The sequence below is a fragment of the Falco rusticolus genome, chromosome 5 (assembly GCF_015220075.1).
Source record: "Falco rusticolus isolate bFalRus1 chromosome 5, bFalRus1.pri, whole genome shotgun sequence".
Lineage (NCBI taxonomy): Eukaryota > Metazoa > Chordata > Aves > Falconiformes > Falconidae > Falco > Falco rusticolus.
Window position 1 is genome coordinate 42994567 of NC_051191.1, and position 19518 is coordinate 43014084.

Sequence of the window (19518 nt, forward strand, 5' to 3'; positions counted from 1 at the left end):
ACAAGTTGAAGGACAAAACAAGCTTACTGCAGTGGTTACTGATACAGACTAACCTCTTACAGCACTTTGCTTTAGCAGACCAATATCTAGGCAGCTACTACTCTGAGCCTCAAAAATGTTCTGACATTTGACTAGTTTGCAGTTTATCTAGTTAGAGGCCAGCTTTGAAATCACTGTTGCTTGATCCTCAGTTCCTTATGAAAAGATTATCAGAACACTTCAGAATGTTTCTGATGGAGAACACAGGTTAACAGACTGCAAAGGAACCCATTTGCTCCAGTCCTAGACTGAGCTGGTGGTGGTGGTAGTGGGGACACACTTTTTAATATTGGAAAATACATCCAAGCCCCTCAAGTAATTGAATCATGGCAGAATAGAACAGACTAGGTCAGTTGAAAGGGACTACCAACGATCACCTAGTCCAACTGTGATGTACAGTTGGACTAGATGATCCAGTACTAGTACAAGGAACTCCTGATCTGAACAGAACACAGAAACAGAAAGCATTTAAGCAAGCTAACTTCCCTCAAAATGAACCGTCAGTACCTTTCTACTGCAGTGGCATCCTGTGCACTAGAGAGTTTAAAAAAAAAAAAAAAAATAATCAATACAGGGGAACAGATTTCTACTCTTGCAATTCCATTTCTTGAAGAGTAAGACATACAAAAATAGTGACCCAGATTCTGCTACTTTCCCTAGCAATTTTCTCTGCAAAGAATTATCTTCTGCAGTGTATTAACGGTATATACACAACCCAGACTGCAAGATGATCAATGCTGAGTAGATAGCACTCACTGAATAGTTAGAGCTTTCCCTCTTACTAACCAACAAAAACACCACTATTTAGTATGGTTCTTTCCATTTCAGCTGAATCAATGAAACAAAAAAAAAGCTATGGACCTGTTCACTGTAACAATATTCTTAAAATAATTTTTGTTTGTAGAACTAAATGAAAAGCAACACCTTTTACTGCAGAAACAATTTTAATAAGGTCAAAGTGTACAAAAAACTACCAGAACAAATATTAGATAAACAGAAGATGAAAGAGTAATTGCGTTCTTACTGGACAATGTGTATTACACACCTCATTACTCATTTAAAAGAGCATTAAGACACTTTTTTTAAAAAAACAAGTTCATAATTGTCCATCGCAGATGCTTATTCTGTCCATTCTACTGCTGCCCCAAATGCTGGAGTTGCATGTTTCAGGGGAGCCTGCAGCTAGAAAGGTTTAACTTATCTTTATTGATTAAATTAATATACTTTTTAACAAAACTTTAACGTGTTTAGATTTTTTTAAAGCTTACTTGCAAGTCACGTTTTATAGGCAATGTTCTTCCACCTAGCTTTGGTAGTGATTGATTTAACATTTTAAAGAATATTTGCTATTCACACAATCTGCATTAGATGTCTAAAATACCACGACTGATACAGAAGTTATTTTGTCCAAAAGGACTGTCAAAGAGGCTAAAAAGATATATTAGAACAATCATTGAAAGCCTTTACTGTAACATAGTCACCTCGAGTGTTGTAAAGCAGTTTTCTACAATCTTCAACTTTTCTTCAGAAAGCAGGTTTTCTTGCTTCAGTTGTCCAATAAGAGCTTCCAAGGATCTGAGTCTCCCCAAAGTTTTTATCTCCTGCATTTCAAGTAGAGTTATCTTAGAGTGCAGCTTTGAAATTTTTTGCCAAAGGTGATCTCTGTCTATGTCTTGTTTGCAGTATGAATGCTCAGTTTGTAATACTTCACTTCCACCATATGCATTCATATAGACAGGTTTATCTGTTTCTGTCTCCTCTGTGTCAAGAAACTCTTGCTTAATAGGCAGGAAAGTAGTATTTACTATTTCAGGGTCTTCTGGACTCTCAGCTGGCACAATAATAGCGATGACAGATTCTTCACTTCCGCTGAACTGTTCAATAGTTTGTGTGACTGTACTCAGTAAAACTGCATTTTCACTTGTTGGTTGTACTTCAAGCGAGCAACCTACCACATGAGAGTCAGGATTTTCAACTGCATAGTCAGTAATTGAACCTAAAGCATTTTTCAGTTTCAGAGATGAATTAATGTAGTCAGGGTCTGTAAATTGCAAAACTGTAGCTGTACAACCTACTGGATCCTCTACAGAAGAGCAAACACTGGTAGCTTCCATGCTTTGAACTGCTGCTGCCATTAAAACAGGATTAGGTTGATGTATATGCTGCTTAGATGAACTATCAAGAGCAACACTGTCTGCCTGAAAGCCTTCTCTGTTTTGAAGTTGCAGGTTTTGAATTTGTAAAGGTTTACTCAAAACAGCTGAGCAAACTACTTCTGCTTCTTCACCTACATTTTCTGCACTTACAGGATTTTTCTTTGGCGTACAGGGTTCAAGTGATACAGATGCTTTCTCTGACACGACCTTTGTATTTGTTTCTTCTGTGTCTTTTGTCTTTAGCTCCTGTGGGCTGTTCTGAGAAAAATCTTTCTCCTGGAGGAAAAAAAAACCCCAAACATTGTAACTAGGAAATCACTTGAGCGTAAAAATATATGAAGCAAATCTCATTCTACACTATGGTACTGCATAAAGGATAATTTACATGAGCACTCTTTAAAAATTACTTGAATTTTCAGGTCTCTGGTGTATCTTCCATAACTTTGCTTTAGGTCCTAACTGTTGAAATAGCATTTTAAATCTCTAAAGGCAGTTAAGACATCCCCCCCACCCCCCCATTTTCAAACCCTACGGAACTTTACCAATTTACACAAGACAATGTAATTTTAAAAGCACTTCAAGAGAAATCTGTCTGACAAAGGCTAACATCCCTTATTACCACCTGAAATACTGTATTAAATATATGTCTGTTAAATATCAACAGTACCAGACTTTTGCATTAACGATGCAGTAACAGTGTTGTTTTAGAAAGATATAGGAAATTCTTAGTCATGCTGTCTACCCCACAGGAAATTTAATAAAAAAAGATTATGAACACAGGCTTGCTGAATAGTGAAATGTACTCATGCACAATCACATAGGCTGATTTTTAAATAAGCAATTAAGTTCTGACAACTAATCTTTGTAATGCATAAGAATGGAGAACTTTTTTTTTTGGATGGACAGAAATCTTAGCAGCAGGATACAATTTACACAGGACTTTAAACAGAAATTATTACTGAAAGAGGGACAATTTGAAGCTTATCCTTTTTTAGCCACCTTCTTTTCCCTTCCTCCACATAAACTACATCACCACATAGATGTTAAGATCAGTATCCAAACAAGCTTTTTAGTACGTTTGTCAGTGAAATAAAAATACACTAATAGTGAGTGCCTTATTTTTTTCTAGTAGGCTTGATTATGAAGAAACCAACCTGTGGAACTTGTACTCATGTTAGGCCTGTGGACTAAAAAACAAAACCAAAACTGCCCTGAACAACCAAACAGAACAAGAGTAACTTTAGCTTTGTGAACTAAATACAGGCCAAGCAAAAAAAACCAAACAAACCCCAAACCAAAACAGGGGGCAAAGAAGAGTCCAGGCTGAAAAAACAGATGATGATGCAAAAGATCATTTCAAAGTGTATATTCATAAGTACGTATGTAGTCTGAAGCATCCAAAATATATTAAACCTTGTAATTCAATTGTATATGAAACTTCAGTCTTAAACGGACTGAAAAAATGTATTAAAAAAATAGGATTCATTTTGTTATCTTTATCTTTTCAGAGGTAACACTTAATACCACATCAATCTTGGGGATTTTGAGAGAATTAAGTATTTCCTTTTCTCCATTCTACCAGCAGCTGAAAAAAGCCTTCTCAGACTAAATCTTTTACCTAGAGAAATCTCTTATGAAATATATCAGGGAAATGTTCCCCAAATCCTTGCCTATCAGGACTGCCATTAAGGCTGAACGAAAGGCACCAAAACACCCCTCAGGATTGAGCTGCTGGAAGACAGACCTTTACTTTCATTGAAAAGCTTCCTTCTCCATAAGCCCCTGCCCTCACACTCTTATGACAGTCTTCAAAATAAAAATCCTTGCAAACTAGTGTAGAATGGTTACCAATATTGAAATGCAGGCAACTAATACTGCTCTTGTATCACAAACATTCTTCATTTGGAAGAAGAAATAATATGAAATGTTTCCTGAAGAATCATTAAGCGTTTCTGAGAAGATACTCTTCACTTGCTCTAAGATACATAAAGCAAGATGGTGGTGAAATATATGCAAATATAGTTTTGATATATCTTTGATCAAGATTAGGTGCCTGTGTAGCACAGTATTTTGATGTAAACAATAGTACAAATCTGTGAAAGATGTCCTGGTTTTGGCTGGGATAGAATTTTCTTCATAATAGCTGGTGCAGTGCTGTCTTTTGGATTTAGCATGAGAACAATGCTGGTGGCACACTCATGTTTTTAGTTGTCGCTGGGTAATGTTTACACTAAGTCAAGGGCTCTTCAGTTTCTCAGGCCCTGCCAATGAGAAGGCTGGAGGGGCACTGGAAATTGGGAGGGGACGCAGCCAGGACAGCTGACCCAAACTAGCCAAAGGGATATTCCATCCCACAGAATATCATGATCAGTATAGAAACCAGGGTGAGTTGGCCAGGAACTGTTGATTGTTGCTTGGGGACTGGCTGGGTGTTGGTCAGCAGGTGGTGAGCAATTGTACTGTGCATCACTTGGGTTTTTGTTCCATTCCCTTTGGCTTTTATTCCTCTCCCTTCCCTCTCATCCTTATTATTACTACAGTTTTTATTTCATTCTGATTATTAAATTATTCTTACCTCAGCCTTCAAGTTTTCCCTTTTTTCCACTGATTTTCCTCCCCATCCTGCTGAGGGAGTGGGGGAGTGAGCGAGTGGCTAGCTGGTACTTAGTTGCCATCTGGAGTTAAACCACAACAAAGACAAGATGTAGTCTTTGTGGGCTATGTTTAGCAGCCTACTCTCCTGAGCTCTTAGGTGTCAGAGAGGTTAGGGACAAGAAAGAGAAATGAGTAGTTTGAAACTAAAACATTCCAAAGCCAATATTAATGTACAGTTAATAAAAAGCCTTAAAAGAACATTAAAATATAAGTAAGAGTAATTGCACAGGAAAAGCTTCTGTAGCTTCCAGATAAAAAAAGATACTGAACTCCAGGCAAAGTATGGGATGTTGTCTTCCTTTACACTATGGAATCACATACTCATATTGTGTCAGTCCTGCTGACAAAATGTTTTGATGGACAGGAATTCAATTTTTAAAATAAAATATGGATGTATTACAGATAATTAGAACATCCGTATTACATCAATAGTTGATTAGCTTTGTACTACAATAAGAAAGATAAGAACACATTACCTCATCATCTGGGGAAGCGAAAATTGTTGGTACAGCAGTATGTTTCAAGTATCGTATACCCCATCGCACATCAAGGGAATCAGGGGTAAAATGATCACTGCATAGAAGCTGGTGCTTACTTGGAGTCCATGCATCTCGTTTCATATTCCGTAACCATTTCTCCAGTCTCTCTTTATCATGAAGTGGAAATCTTTTTTAAAGCAGTTGAAAAAACAAAAAAAAACCACAAACAAAAAAACTGTTATTTTTTTCTCCGTTCTTTCTTCTTTTTAAACAAAGAATATCTCATTGCTCCTTACAAGGTAGTCTTTCCTTAAGAGACAATTAAAATAATCCTTTAAAAAAATTTAAATACTAATCAGGATGTCACTTACATGTTAATCCAATAATTATCCAAATTATTTCTAGTTAGATATTTGCTCTAGAGTTCACAGCAGAATTTCTGTTGATTTCTGCTAGTCGAGAGTTTCAGAACACATGGCCAAGATGTTTTGAAAGGTTTGATCCCGCAACACTTGCTCAGAAAGCAGTTCTGCTGAAATAAGATTAAATACTCTGACTTAATTTTCAAAAGTTAGGTCTGGCCCTCATTTTAGAAATAGTATTTGTGGGGCTTTTTTGTCTTACTAGACACAACTAGTAACAAAATCTTTTGTTACTGTTTTTTGTTTAACAGAGTACCTTTTAATACATCTCATACTTCAGTTTTTCTGGTAATTTTGAAGAGTGACTATTTCCAATACAGGAATTAAATTTTGTTCAAAAAGTAAATACATGCAAATGCAAAGCATTTCTATATTTTGTGTTTCAGCAATAAAGCTTTCTTTCAGTGCTAAGAGCCCACACAATTTATGTAATCTACAACAAACTTTTCAACCATCTAACCTATTTGAAAAGGCAAACGAAGAGTATAGACATTCATAGAAAAAAATTAAATTGGTTTTGAAAATATATGCAGTCAGACAAATTTCACAGGAAAAAGAACTAAAGTAAAAGAACATGGGTGAATATATGCAGTTTACTTATTGAATTGCAAATGCAAAGGGAAATGAAAGGCTCATCATGATGCATATACAGTCAAGCAGTTATGGTAATGGCAACATGTACATTCAGACCACTCTTGGCTCTCATTTCTTGTCAGACAGATATCTAGGTATTTGAAACGTGCTTAAGATTTCTCTGGTGCATATCAAGTTTATTTTAACTCTAGCATATAACCACATATGATACATGAAACATAACTTGAATACTGAGCAGTGTTAAATGACTACCGTTAAGAAAACAACATTCTTCAGAATCACGAAAATTAAAAAAATACATCTGTTTTGTATACATGATACTGTAAGAGACAGATTCATGTAGTCATTAAACCTGTTCTGATTGTAACTGTAGGATGTAAAAAGTATTCACTGTTGGCTGTATGATGGACAACGGAACATCCAGATGTGAATAAGTGCCTACAGCCTCTTTACAAAAGCCATTTTGTGTTACTTGCTAAATAGAAATGGAGCATTCCTAATGCCATTTGTCTTCCATTAGCTCTTTTTTCCTTTTAATTAACAATCAGTTCCTTTGGTTGTGCTTATTACTATATATTTATGGAACTTTCATGCACACAAAAAAATCGTTCTGCAGTGAGGTATTCCAACACAACAGAAGCTGGGGAGAGAGCCTGGAGTGTCACCTGAATACTATGAAAGGCACCCGTCAGGCAACTTCTCGGCAAGCCCTAGATCCCACCTTCAAATCCCTGAAGCTGTAGGCTTCTTCCAAAAGCCATACAGGGCAATGACTCTTAAGCAAGCCCACAGCGTTCCAAAATTGCAAACTCAGCTCATTTTCAGAGAAAGACACCTGAGATTCACAGGATAAAGGTGCCTATCTTCACCCCTACCCCAATCTTGAATTCACTGCCAGTCAAGTTTTCAAATTACCAAGGAAACTGAGTAAGGTTTTGATGCATCTGGCTCTGAGTATCTGCAGGAATGAAAGGAAACATGCTGGCAAGAAAAGAATAACCTGTGAAGGGCAGGTTAGAGGTTCAGGCTTTTCAAATCCTGACTACTTCGTGTACGCCCAACAGCAGCGTTACATATATTACAAGCATGCCCTAGGAGCAACAGAGCTTAGCCTGGGATGTTACACCCTGTCCAGGAAGGTCTTGAGAACATTTGCTTCCACTGCTGTTACCCTTGGAACATAGCACTCACTGCTTTCTCCAGTCAGCCAGTTTCAGATGGAAAACAAAATAGTCTGTAGTGACAACGTCTGACAGCAAAATGTATTATTTTAGCTTAAGGGCAACTTTGCCAAAACCTGCTCCTGCTTCAATAGTCCCCCTTATTCATCAACAGAATCTGTTCTCTGGTGTGAACATAACACACACACACACACAAATGGAAAGAAGTGGACAGAATTTACTCAGCAGTTGCCCCCACTGCACAAGTCAGAGCGGTGTAGAAACAAAACGAAGAAGCGTACTTAGGCCAGTTGAGATTAGATTACAATTAAAAATTTCAGAAGGGTCTCAGACCCAAACTCACAGAGCACCAAAGGACTTCTTTGGGATGGTAAGAGGCAACAGAATAAAACTTGCAATTCATGTCAGTAGTAGTTGCTAATGTAGGCCAGGAGAGCTCTATAAATCAAGTCCCAGCACCCTTTCTACAGGACCATTATACTCGCCATGCAGCACAATTCAATGGCTAGATAAGACAGCTGTGTTTTTGCAATCATCTTTATACCAATGCCATTTATGTGAATATGAATATTTATCAGCACTGAAACTTGTTTTGATCATCCATGTGGCACATTCTCTAAAGCAATATAAAAAAATTATTTCCCCACATTTTCGTGATTGTTTTATGATGAATCACATATTAAAGGCATGCTGGGAAAAAAGCTTTCCTTCAATCTAAACTAAAATCCCTTTCAAGGCAGTCTTCCTGTGGGTCTTCCTACATACCCTTCCTGATCTTGGAATAACAAAGACTAATCAGCAACTAAAACAAAACTTAGTTTGAGGCATACATTTTACTAAAACAGATTTTGAGGCTAGTCATAAAATTTCTTCACATTTTTCTTAAATGCTACAAAATTCCTCTTGTTGACAAATGCGTATCATGCTTTTATTCAACAGAAATGCATTAATATTTAGTTACCTGCACTGTGCTCCTCTCGGGGTTGTGAAACCCACCCTTCTGGGAATCAACAACCACACAACTGCCAACAGCGCAGAGGTCACTGCGGGCCTGGGCCGGTGACCAACCAGTTGGGTGGCCGGGGAATACTACGCGGCCACCATAAACCGTGTTTTGGCAACCGAGCCAGGCAGCTTCCAGCCAGCTCAGCTGCTTCCAAACAAACCCGCAATGCCTCTGTTCGCAGCGAAGGCACGACAATTCTAGTGGGAATATTTCATTTTAAAGAAACAGTATATGTTTCCTTTCCTGCTCTGTTGCCCTCCCCTCAGCTTGCAAGCTGTCAGCCACAGGACACGCAGCTCCCTCACCACTGAGCCACTGCCCCACTCGCGCCCGCCCTGCTAACCCCCTGCACAGCGCCGGCCGCGCTCCAAATACACGGGGTGACCGGTGCTACTCAGCTCTAACAGCCACACAGCCTCTGATTAGAAGCGCAAATTTTATTTCTTAATCGAATCTCTTAGCTCTTCACTTCATTAATCGGCTGCGTCTATTCAATAGCCCTTCGGCGCCGCAGCACTCCCGCCCCACCCCCCGCAAGTACCTGCCCCTTCGCGGGGGGTGGGAGTGGGGGGGACTAAACACCCGGCCTGCCGACCCTTTCTCCCCACACCTTTCCCTTCCCCTCTCCCGCAGACAGGAGGGCGCCACCTCCCCTCAGCGCCTCGGCGACTACCAGCCCCAGAAGTTAGTCCCTCGGCCATGTACCCCCGCAGCTCCTGAGGGGCCGCTGCGGGCCTCGCCGGACTCGGAGCCGGCCCCTTCGGCGTTCACCATCCCTAGGGCCACCCCCCCACCCCCCCCCTCCCAGGCCTCTATCCCCGCCCCCCCCCCCCCAGCCACTCACGGGTAGAAGCTCAGCTTGCGCTGGTCCCTGGCGCTTTGGCCCCCTCGGTTCTTGCAGCAGGACGCGGCGCAGTACCGCGGCATGGCGGTGCTCCGCAGCCCGGCGCGGGGCGGAACCACCACGCGGTAGCAGTGGGGACGCGGCGGACAAGAGACACGGCGGCAACAGCCCCGCCTCCGCCCGCCGCCCCTTGTGCCGGGGGGGGGGGGAAGCCCCGCCCCGCGGCGGCAGCTGCGGCGGCTGCCGCTCGCGTGCGCGGCGTCACGTGGGGCTGAGCGGCCAATGGCGCAGCGCTTCGTGTAGAAATCGCAGTCGGGGCGCGGGGGAAGCTCTGCGCGAGCGCTGGCGGCGGTGGGGCGGGAGCGGTGCGCGGGGCGCTGAGGGACAGCGGCCTCTGTGCTGGCGGCGGCGAGCGAGGGCCGAGGTGAGGGGCGGCACGGAAGGGCTGGGGCTGCTGTGGAGGGTCTTGGGGAAGGTGGAGGGATGCTGATGAGGGAAAGCGGACGCGGTGGGGCCGGAGCGGTTAGGAGGTGCTGTGGCGGCTGGGGGAGGGGAGCTGGGGGCGGTGTGGGAAAGGGAGGACACACACGGACTCGGTCTGGTGCCTTTATTTGCCCTTTGGGCTCTCCCTTCTCGCTAGGCCCGTCTGCTGTGGTCTTTTGCAAGCCTGTTCGACTTGGAGGTAGGGCAGCGTCGCTTAGTGTCGCTGGTATCGTTTGTCGAGCTCTGGCTCGGCCTCGCTTTGTGGTACGGCTCTGGCGAGGTTCAGAGGGGTCTGGCAAGGGAGGATGACGCCGGGGAGGCTCTGTTTCGTTTCCTTGATCTCCAGAAGATGCAGGAGCCTTCTAGATTTGCTTTCCGGTCAGTATAGGAAGCCAAGAAAAATACGAGCCCTGGACTTTGACAGACTCCTGTAGTTAGCTGTGAACTAGGAGACTTGCTTACTCATCCAGTTAGTCGTGATATGAGAAGCATTGGAGGACTTGGTAACTTTCTTACTGCTAATAAATAGCGCGTAAAAATAATCATATGACGTCGTGATCCCACTGGATAGTGCATTGCAATTCCTGCAGTCAGAGCAGTAGTGATGCTGTGGATTTTCTGAGTATGAGACTTCGTGGATATAAGCATTTCTTAAGATCTTTGTTAATTACTTTTAAAGAGGGATGGAATCGGGCATTTGCATTGCAAGATGGACGTAGAGTCTTATTTTCTATGAGTGACAGATTTTATTCCTAGTACATCATCCTTAAGCATCACTTCAGCATGCAGCTATTGATAAATGTTGATAGACTGGTAAAGAACTGATTATCACCTCTATTATATTTTTGATCGTCGTTAGACAGTATACTACTTACACTATAAGCTGTTGTAGTTGAGAACTGTAACAACTTATTCAACAGAGTTAAATAGTTGATCTGTGTTAATAAAATCTCTAACTTTATTCCTAGATGTACCTAAATAAAATGTAGTTCTTTATAATTGTTAGGAAAGACGTTTTGTGGCATGAGCTGAATATCAAGAAGTATACAGAATTAATGCATTTTGTAATGTGTTTGAAGTAACTACTGTACATAGCCTGGAAAGTGAAACTTATCTGTCCATTTTTGACTGAGAAACCGAGGGAGAAGAGGCATAAGCAGAATAAGTGTGTTTAAGAGACTTGATTTTGAAAGGGGTTGTGAAAGTAATTAGGGGTGGCAGGGCAGCGGTCAGGCATTTAACAGATTAGTTAATGGTAGCAGCAGTTAAGATGCTGACAGCATAATAAAATAAGTGTTTTCAAAAATGTAAATTGAATAATTGATGATAGTGTCAAAATATGACAATATGTCTTTCTGATCATGTTATAAATTTAAAATTCTGTTTATATTGGAGTTCTGTTTGTACTTGATTTTCATTTACGTTTCATTGAGTTGTTCAAGGGCAGCATTAAATCTACATTATTTTAAAAAATAGTGAAACTTAAGTACTGATTATATTTTTTTTTAAGTATGGTTTAGAAATCTAGTTAAAACTGGGGGAAGTATAGCATAGAACTGTGTTACAGAAAACCTAATGTAAAACTGTAGAAAAAGGAAAACTTAGGTGTAATTCATTATCAAGAATAATAGAAGTTGAGAAGGTTAGGCAGAGCACAAAACTTTGAAGGAGTGACTTGATGTTCTTGGGCTTCAATTAACTTGGATGTTACAAAAGAGGATTTGGCTCTTAATGAAGGGCATAAACTACTCACTTTTTTTTTTTTTAGCTTTTCATTGTTCAATAATAGTAGAAGGAAGTTAGCCGTTAGAGAATGCAGCAGGTGATTATACTAGCATGATGCAGGTGTGAGGTAATGAAGTAAAATAAAAACGATATTATGGGTGAGATAAAGACAGGCCTAAGTCTGTATCTGTAAAGCACATAAGGGAATAAAGTTCTGAAAGTGTGGAAGGATATACATGTGTGTAGTTCCTAGTGCCCAGCAAAGTTTCAGGTTTGTGAAGAGGTGCGAGAAAATACGGGTAAAAACCTTGAAAAGGCATGTACTAAAAATATGTCTGTTATCATGCATGAAGAATACCAAAAAGAACTGTCTGTTTGGTATCTAAGTACGCTGACCAAAATACGATTTGTTTCAACTGCTGTTCCTTAACACTTGATACCATGCAGGCTGCTAGCCAAATAAATGCTTAAGAGGGCACGGGTACGTTAATTTTATGAGCTTTTTGCTTTTGCCTCACAACATTTACTTTAGCCCCCTGACTTAACTGTTAGAAATTGGGGTTTTTTTCCCATTTTTGGTGCTTGGGATTTAATTTTCTTTAGAGGATATGGACTTCTGTTAAAGGCTTAATTGTCGTATGTACCTGGTATCCAAAGGTTTTGAAATCTGTGACGAACGTTTGGGCCTCATACTGTCTAAAAGTATTCTAACTAATGGTCCTCAGACTGTAAGGTTAGCTTATTCAGCTTTCAGGAAGGTAATACCATTCATCTCTCCGAGTTGTACGGTATACTCAAATCAGTGTAAGCTGGTCAAGGGGACGCGTTACTTCTGGCATGCTCAGGGCCTTGTCATACATTCTGCTGGTTAGATGACAGCCAGCATTCTGTCTTCGAACATTCATGTTTCTGTACTCTGTGTTTTAAATACATGCACAGGCCTTGGAAAATCATTCAATATTTTCTTCTGGTAGGAAGGGCTCACTTTGTCCTCGGAAAAAAATCATGAGAGATCATGTGGCTATGTTTTTTATGACTTAATTTATGCCACAGCTTTTCCCCTGAGTTCCAGCATCAATTTGTTTCAAGATACAACTTTTTGACAAATACATTGCTGAAAAAAAGGCACAATTTTAATTATTGTTGAAGCTGCTTGTCTTGTGTAGAAGACTCCTTTTTTGAGTTCAGTTTAGATGTTGAGAGCTTCATATGTAAACCTTTATATGCAATGGTACTTATCAGCTGAATTCTTTGATATCAAAGTTATGGTAGGTGTTTTTATAGTACAATCTAATACAAAAGCCCAGCCCATTGTAAAGGAAAATGTGCCCTACTTGACTGAACTCTGTACTCTAAATGAGTGTTTTACTTTTTATCATGTTCATGTTAGGTCAGTTAAATGACCTTGAGAAGCTGAGCATGAGCATGCAAGTCTTGTCTTCCTGCACTCACAGTTGGTTTCTAGGCCAGTTGTGTTTTCAGGCTCTTGTTACTGCACAAGGTAACTAGTCAATTGGTTTTCAGTATTGAGTAGGTGTTTGCAATCTGCACTTAATTTAGAGCTGCTGTGTTTATGGTCCTAGAACTCAAGGATTAGTTTAAAACTATAGTTCAGGTATGCCAGCATGAACTGTTTGACACAGTGATACGTATTGTATATTTAGCGGCTCTGTGGGAGAATGTACAGTTAAGAATAGGTGTAAAACAAAGATGAACATGGAAGTGCGCATGTGATGCGTATGAACTATGAATTTGTGGATTTTTAATTTACATATACTGATTATGAAACTAGGGGAATGGAGTTTGATGTGTGAAACAGTGGGCTTACATGTCTGTCACTGAGTGACTCCTGAAACTTACAGGTCTTCCTCTTCTGGCTTATGGTTGTGTCTATAAGTTGTGGAATGTGAATAACTAGCTCTTCAAGTATATTTTGGTTTTGTTCTAGGAACCAGAGAAATGGCCACTACTCAATCTGTCTTCACATTTGCTCTCTGCATTTTAATGATAACTGAATTAATACTGGCCACAGAGAGCTATTACGATATCTTAGGAGTTCCAAAAAATGCATCGGACCGCCAGATCAAGAAGGCATTTCACAAGCTGGCTATGAAGTACCACCCAGACAAAAATAAGAGTCCTGGTGCAGAAGCGAAATTTAGAGAAATTGCTGAAGGTAATATATGCTAACCTTAGTCTTAATAATTCTATACATGACTTAAACCTGTGAGCAAATGTGATAACTTGTTATACTCCTTTTATGTCTTATTCCGTGAAAACAGATATTATTTTTTTCCTTAATTCTACTTCTGTGCTGTCAAATGTCCAATATTGGTATCTGACTTGTTCTTGTGTCCTTGCACATAGGCCTTTTACACAGTTTATGTATTCCTGCTTCTTAGGCTTTTTGGTTTATGCCTCTTGGCACAAAATACACTTGGCAGTAGGACAGCTTTAGCCCTGGGAGGTTAATTCTTATCTTTTGATCTGTCTAGTAAGATGTAGCTCAGGATTACTAGAGCTTCAGGGGGACCTAACAACAACCTTCCAGTAACTACGGGGAGATTATAAAAAAGACGCGACAGGGTGCTTCAGTGGTTCATGGGGGGAGTACAAGAGACAACAAGTGAAAGAGGTTCAGAGTCATTATAAGGAAAATATTTTTCACCTTGAGGATAGGCTAGTGTTGGAACAGGTGCTTAGAGAGGTTCTGCAGTCTCCAACCTTGGAGATATTCCAGAAGTGAGTGGATAAAGCCCTGTGTAACCTAGTCTGGTAACTGACCCTACTTCTGAGAAGGTTAAAGACCTTCTGAGGTCACTTCCAACTTCTGAATTATCCTGTGAGCCTAGGAATGCACCACTCATAAGTGTTCTATGATAAAACGTAATGATGGAAGCAAATAATCAAACACAGAAGACGACTTGCTGAAAAATAAGGTGCTCCTACTTCTGCTCCCCATATTGTTACAACGTGCATCTATTAGTGTCGTTCTAACTAGGGTAATAATATTTCTGGGTTTTACCTTCTTGTCTGCAGAAGAACTCTTTTGAAAGAAAGGTTGTCATTAATGTAATGAAAGGGAGGGACAGTCTTTTTAGATACTTACTGCAGTTGTTAGCTCCTATTGCAGGAGGAACTGGGAACTCTTTAAGTCAGCATTGAATATATAGAATAATTGCAAGCCTTTGACAGATAAGAAAATGGAAGTGTTTAAAATTCTTAATGTTACCAGAACAGGCATATTATCTGTTTGTACCTTGGAACACTAGTAGCTGTAGTTCTGGATCAAAGGTCGGATGAAAACCTAATTCCATTTCAGGTATGTCCAATCACAAAATATAGGTTTACTATTGAACTTTTGAAAAAATGGTAATTTGGACATAGGAGAAATTAATTCCCTTTATCTCCTTGATATTTATCTTGTGGCTAGTTGTAACTGCAGTGTAGTTGGAACTCACTAGCTGGCTGGCGAGTAGTTTTGAAGACATTTCACTGTGTTTCTTTGACAGGAATGCAGCAGGCAATTAATTTTGTTAGGATGAGTTAGGAGCTCTGCCTTCCTCCTTCAGTCTTTCTGATTGTCATGTATCATTGCTGTTTTCTTTCAAATATAAACACTAATCTTTATTGCTAGTTAAACTATGTTTTATTACTGTGGATATTAAATTTTGAGGATATAATTTGCCCACATAGTATAGCTATTTTTATTATAATAAATAAAAAGTTATTTTGAAACAGCTTATTTTAGTTTGGGGAAAGTTGAACAAATACTGAGCTTGATTAGGCTTGTGTGTTGAATGAATGTTGCTTGAAATTTGTCCTGTTAACGGAGTGGAAGAAAGCTGTTCTTTGTCTTTGTGTATTTTTTTGTTTGTTTTAAATAGGAATGTAAATAAACTTTTGAAACTTTTTTTTTAATGGAAATAGCATATGAAACATTATCAGATGAGAATAAACGAAGAGAATATGATCAGTTTGGCCGTCACGGAGGACAAGGAAATAGTGGAAGCCCATTCCATCAGTCATTTAATTTCAACTTTGATGATCTGTTCAAAGACTTTGACCTCTTTAGTCAAAACTCATGGTCAAAAAAGCACTTTGAAAATCACTTCCGAAGTCATCGGGAAGCTCACAATCGGCAAAGACGTTCTTTCCAAGAGTTCTCCTTTGGAGGTGGACTGTTTGATGATGTGTTTGAAAATATGGAAAAAATGTTTTCGTTTAGTGACTTTGAAAATGCACACCGACATGCGGTGCGAACTGATACCAGGTTTCACGGATCCAGCAAGCACTGTAGGACTGTCACTCAGAGACGAGGAAACATGGTTACTACATATACGGACTGTTCTGGACAATAATGTTTCCTTTTCATCTCTTTTCTTCTTTCAACATCTTCGTAATATTTCTTGGTTTTGTGCTAACATGGAAAAATTCTTCAGACTGTTTGTTCTAAAAAACACTTAACTGCTATAAAGAAATTGTAGATGAAACTAATCTTCAGAATAGAAAGAACAGGCATTTGGGAAGTAAGTGTCTCAGTAACTACCTAGAATGGGAGAGAAATAATCTCATATGACAGAAAAAAATCATATATATTTCTGTTTAGTTAACACTTTCTCTAAAGTTGAACTTCAACACAAGATATATATTTTTAATTTCAGAAATGTAATATAATTTTTTTCATATGCCAGTTCAGGACTGTTTGAGTTACTGGTGCATGGATTGCAGCAGAGAAGATACTTTAATTTTCAAGTGCTGCTTTTTTTTATCATGTCTTTCCAAATTTTCACTTGCAGTTTTTACCTGATGGGGACTTACTCTGCAAGTTATCTAATTTACTCAAAATACCAGAAATATGATTTACCTGGGTCTTAGTTACTTTGTCCAGCATTGCAAATGTATTAAAAAAAAAACTTTTTGAAGTTGGAAAATAATGAGAGGGAATATGTTAAGATTGTGCTTCACCTGGGAGTATGATGTAGGAATTGCTTTTACTTCCAAATAGCCAGATTTCATTGGCCTGAAAAGATTTTAGGTTTTGAATAACCCTTGACATATTTAAGGGATGTTCATGTATGTAATTTTGTGTGCATACAAGGTTTTGGGTTTTTTTCTTTCAAGATACAAATACCTCTTTAACAAGGTTTGGAAGAATATAGAAAACACTCTTCGTTTTATGCTTATTATATTACCATGTGTGCAGTGTAGTTTCCATAGCTCAGTTTATTGAACTTAAATACTCCTCTGTGCTCTTGTGAACTTAAGATAAGCTTGCCTACAGATTCCTAGTGTTTCTGGAAGGTTCTAAATAAAATACAGATAGATTGTGTTTAGATTGACAGGCTTATTACCTGTCAGCAGGAATTTTTCAGCATTGTGATTTGAAAGGTAAATTCTTACCATAAACACAAGATAAACCTGAGAATTACAATTGTATTTATCTAATGCCTTGTGGTGCTTACTTTGCTAATCAGGACAGTACTAATGGGTATCAGTTTCAGCACCATGGAAACCCATAACTTGTCTATAAACTGTTTAAAACTAAAAAAACCCCAAACAACAAAAAACCAAACAACAACAACAAAAACACCAAACCAAAACAAAAAACCAACCCACAACAAAACTTCTGAACACTTGAACTGCTGTCAGTCCAAAAGTTTGGGTTTATTTTTTCACTAGTAATACAGGCTTAGTATATTAAATAAGTTCCCCTTAGAGTTTACTGTCACCCACCTATTCCTGTCCCTTTAGAACTGTGAGATAAGAATTTACCTTTCAGATTGATTGGATGAGCAAAACAAGCATTTTAAACAGCAGAGTTGTAAATAGGCTTTGAGTTCTTAAAATCTTTATCAAAAGAGGTTTAATCCTTTGCTTCAAAAATGGATTTTGAAAGCTGCCTATTTGCTAAGTAACTTTAACCTTCCCCTCAAGGGTATATATTATTGCTTGTTCAGTTTTCATTCACTAAATACTTGGAATGGATTGTTGCATTATATTAAGTGCTTTTTCTTTTCCATGTTCTTCTTTATTTATTAATAGACTAATACCTCATATATGGTCTTTATAAAAAGCCAGTAATTTGTGCAAGATTATCGGAATGTGCAATATTCTTATAGTAGGAAAAGTGCTGGAGTGAGTGTGTTTTATTTCCACCCTTTTTCTGTGCAAGTAGAAATTTTTAGTTTCTTCTGTGTAATTAATGTATGATTCAACCAAAAGTTCTAATTCATGTAGATTTCTGCATTTTTTAACATACATCAGTCCTGTGCATCACGTTATCTGCCTGATTAATATCATATGGGCATCCAAGTGAACAAATTCCTGAAGTTCTGAATTACTTTCACAAATACCAATTTTTTTAGAGGGCATTTCTGATGCATTTGAGGAGAATTTTTCATGCTTTATCAGCTTTCAAAAGGTGGTCTTTAGTATGAAATGTAAGAGAGTATTAGCAAATGTGACTTAGGTATGATTGCTGGAACTTAAGAGGTGAGAGGCAACTCTAGAAGGAGGATGCAAAGGTAAAATGTTAATGCCTTTATTAATCTAGTGAGTATTTTCTTATATGTGGAAACAGCAGAATGAGCAGTTCTTAAGCGTGGGAGAAGGAATATTGAAGTTTCTTCTAGAAGCAAACCTTTGACTTCTCCAAAGGTAGTTTTCTCCAGTTACGAACTCGGGTCCATTCCCTAATCTTGAGTTAGAGGAATAACAGCTAAAATGAGCACTGTAAATTGTAGGAAACACAGCCGCCCCCAAGACTTAAGTCTGTTTTGAGTGACTGTATGAGTTCACCATCTTTTAGGCTAAACTTTTAGGTAAAAATTAAGGGTTCTTGGCTGTTTCTAGGTTAGCTTCCCTTCTTTAAGCATGATTCAAACTTTATTCATATAAAGTGTACTTGTTTGCCTTAATTTTTGAAGTTAAAAGTATGAAATGGATAATAAAATGATAGACCTGCTAGTTTTCTAGCTGATAGTACCTTAAAAAGACTTCCGCCTAGTCTATTTTTATCTGCTTCCATATTAGTTCTCTTAATGGCTTGTCACAGGAAGACCAACAAATACTTCCTATTACTCCTGTGGCTTCTCCAAGTGACCTTTCAGCTTGGTTTGGTTGTTGATCCAAGGTCAAATCTTAGGGAGAGCTTGCCATTAGTATTGCAGAGTCTAGTGTATGGCTATCCGTATGATTTTTCTATGATTGGTATGCTTTGAGTAGGCTTCAGGTGAAGAAATTTGGGCAGGCTTTCCTCCGCCAGCAGTCTGCAGTTTCATGGCTATCAGAACAGAAGCTTGCAAAATACGTTGCACTTCTCACTTATTCATAGCTCTTGCACATTCTTCTCCTATTTATAGTGATCGCCTCATGGCAGGCTCGCCAGCGGAAGTCTTGATACAACCTTCTGACATCCCTGACTTCAGAAGCTTAAGTGCCATCTTTGATCTCCTTATCTTGTGAAAAGACCCAGCAAAACCTATTTTTTTGTTGTGTGAGGGTGAAAAATACAATTAATTTTTTAAAGGCATTTATGCATATGTAACTCCAAATGGTTGAGTTTCTGTAACTTTACCAAAATTAGTGGGTTTCTTTCATGTTTGTTTTTCCCATTATGCTTTTGAAACACAGTATCTAGTGGAGATGAAAGTACTGTAAACTTAATTAGGGTACCATTACATTAAACATGTGACAACTGTTTGTGTGTGATGTCTTTTTTTTCTTTTTTTTTTTTCTCTTCAAGATGTAGACAAAGCCAAATTCAAGTGTGTTGTGTGACACTTGTGTTTTATGGAACATTTTGATCACTATATTTTCCCTGAAAGCGCTGATGGGGTTGATAGGGGGGAAAGGAGTGAGGCTGAAAGAAATTGACTTAATTTTACCTGGTTTCATGGGGTTTTTTTAGAGATGTCGGGAATGGGTTGGAG

The 19518-nt window shown here is 39.0% G+C and overlaps 2 protein-coding genes across 6 annotated transcripts; one reads left to right on the forward strand and one right to left on the reverse strand.

Moving 5' to 3' along the window:
- Positions 1-964: 964 nt before the first annotated feature.
- On the reverse strand, positions 965-9551 carry THAP5 (THAP domain containing 5). Of its 4 annotated transcripts, none has more exons than XM_037388358.1 (4): positions 9377-9503; positions 5701-5858; positions 5327-5516; positions 965-2471 (listed from the first exon to the last, which is right to left on the reverse strand). In XM_037388358.1, exons 3-4 carry the CDS (start codon positions 5468-5470, stop codon positions 1503-1505), a joined length of 1113 nt encoding a protein of 370 aa, XP_037244255.1. In that variant the 5' UTR covers positions 5471-5516; positions 5701-5858; positions 9377-9503; the 3' UTR covers positions 965-1502. The 4 variants fall into 4 exon arrangements, with proteins under 4 accessions (XP_037244255.1, XP_037244256.1, XP_037244254.1 ...); XM_037388359.1 differs by having other exon boundaries at positions 5701-5861; positions 9377-9448; XM_037388357.1 differs by lacking the exon at positions 5701-5858 and having other exon boundaries at positions 9377-9551.
- A 118-nt stretch (positions 9552-9669) lies between these two features.
- DNAJB9 (DnaJ heat shock protein family (Hsp40) member B9) lies at positions 9670-19288 on the forward strand. Of its 2 annotated transcripts, none has more exons than XM_037388362.1 (3): positions 9670-9800; positions 13533-13760; positions 15515-19288. In XM_037388362.1, exons 2-3 carry the CDS (start codon positions 13544-13546, stop codon positions 15943-15945), a joined length of 648 nt encoding a protein of 215 aa, XP_037244259.1. In that variant the 5' UTR covers positions 9670-9800; positions 13533-13543; the 3' UTR covers positions 15946-19288. The 2 variants fall into 2 exon arrangements, with proteins under 2 accessions (XP_037244259.1, XP_037244258.1); XM_037388361.1 differs by lacking the exon at positions 9670-9800 and adding an exon at positions 9960-10058.
- Positions 19289-19518: the final 230 nt, after the last annotated feature.

Excerpts from the sequence above, each read along its gene's own strand:
- DNAJB9 (XM_037388362.1), top strand. The coding sequence starts at position 13,544 with ATGGCCACTACTCAATCTGTCTTCACATTTGCTCTCTGCATTTTAATG. Across the intron at positions 13,761-15,514 it reads ATTTAGAGAAATTGCTGAAG|CATATGAAACATTATCAGAT; the intron begins GTAATATATGCT and ends TAATGGAAATAG.
- THAP5 (XM_037388357.1), bottom strand. The coding sequence starts at position 9,459 with ATGCCGCGGTACTGCGCCGCGTCCTGCTGCAAGAACCGAGGGGGCCAA. Across the intron at positions 5,517-9,376 it reads CGCAAGCTGAGCTTCTACCC|ATTTCCACTTCATGATAAAG; the intron begins GTGAGTGGCTGG and ends GCTTTAAAAAAG. Across the intron at positions 2,472-5,326 it reads TCGCTTCCCCAGATGATGAG|GAGAAAGATTTTTCTCAGAA; the intron begins GTAATGTGTTCT and ends TTTTTCCTCCAG.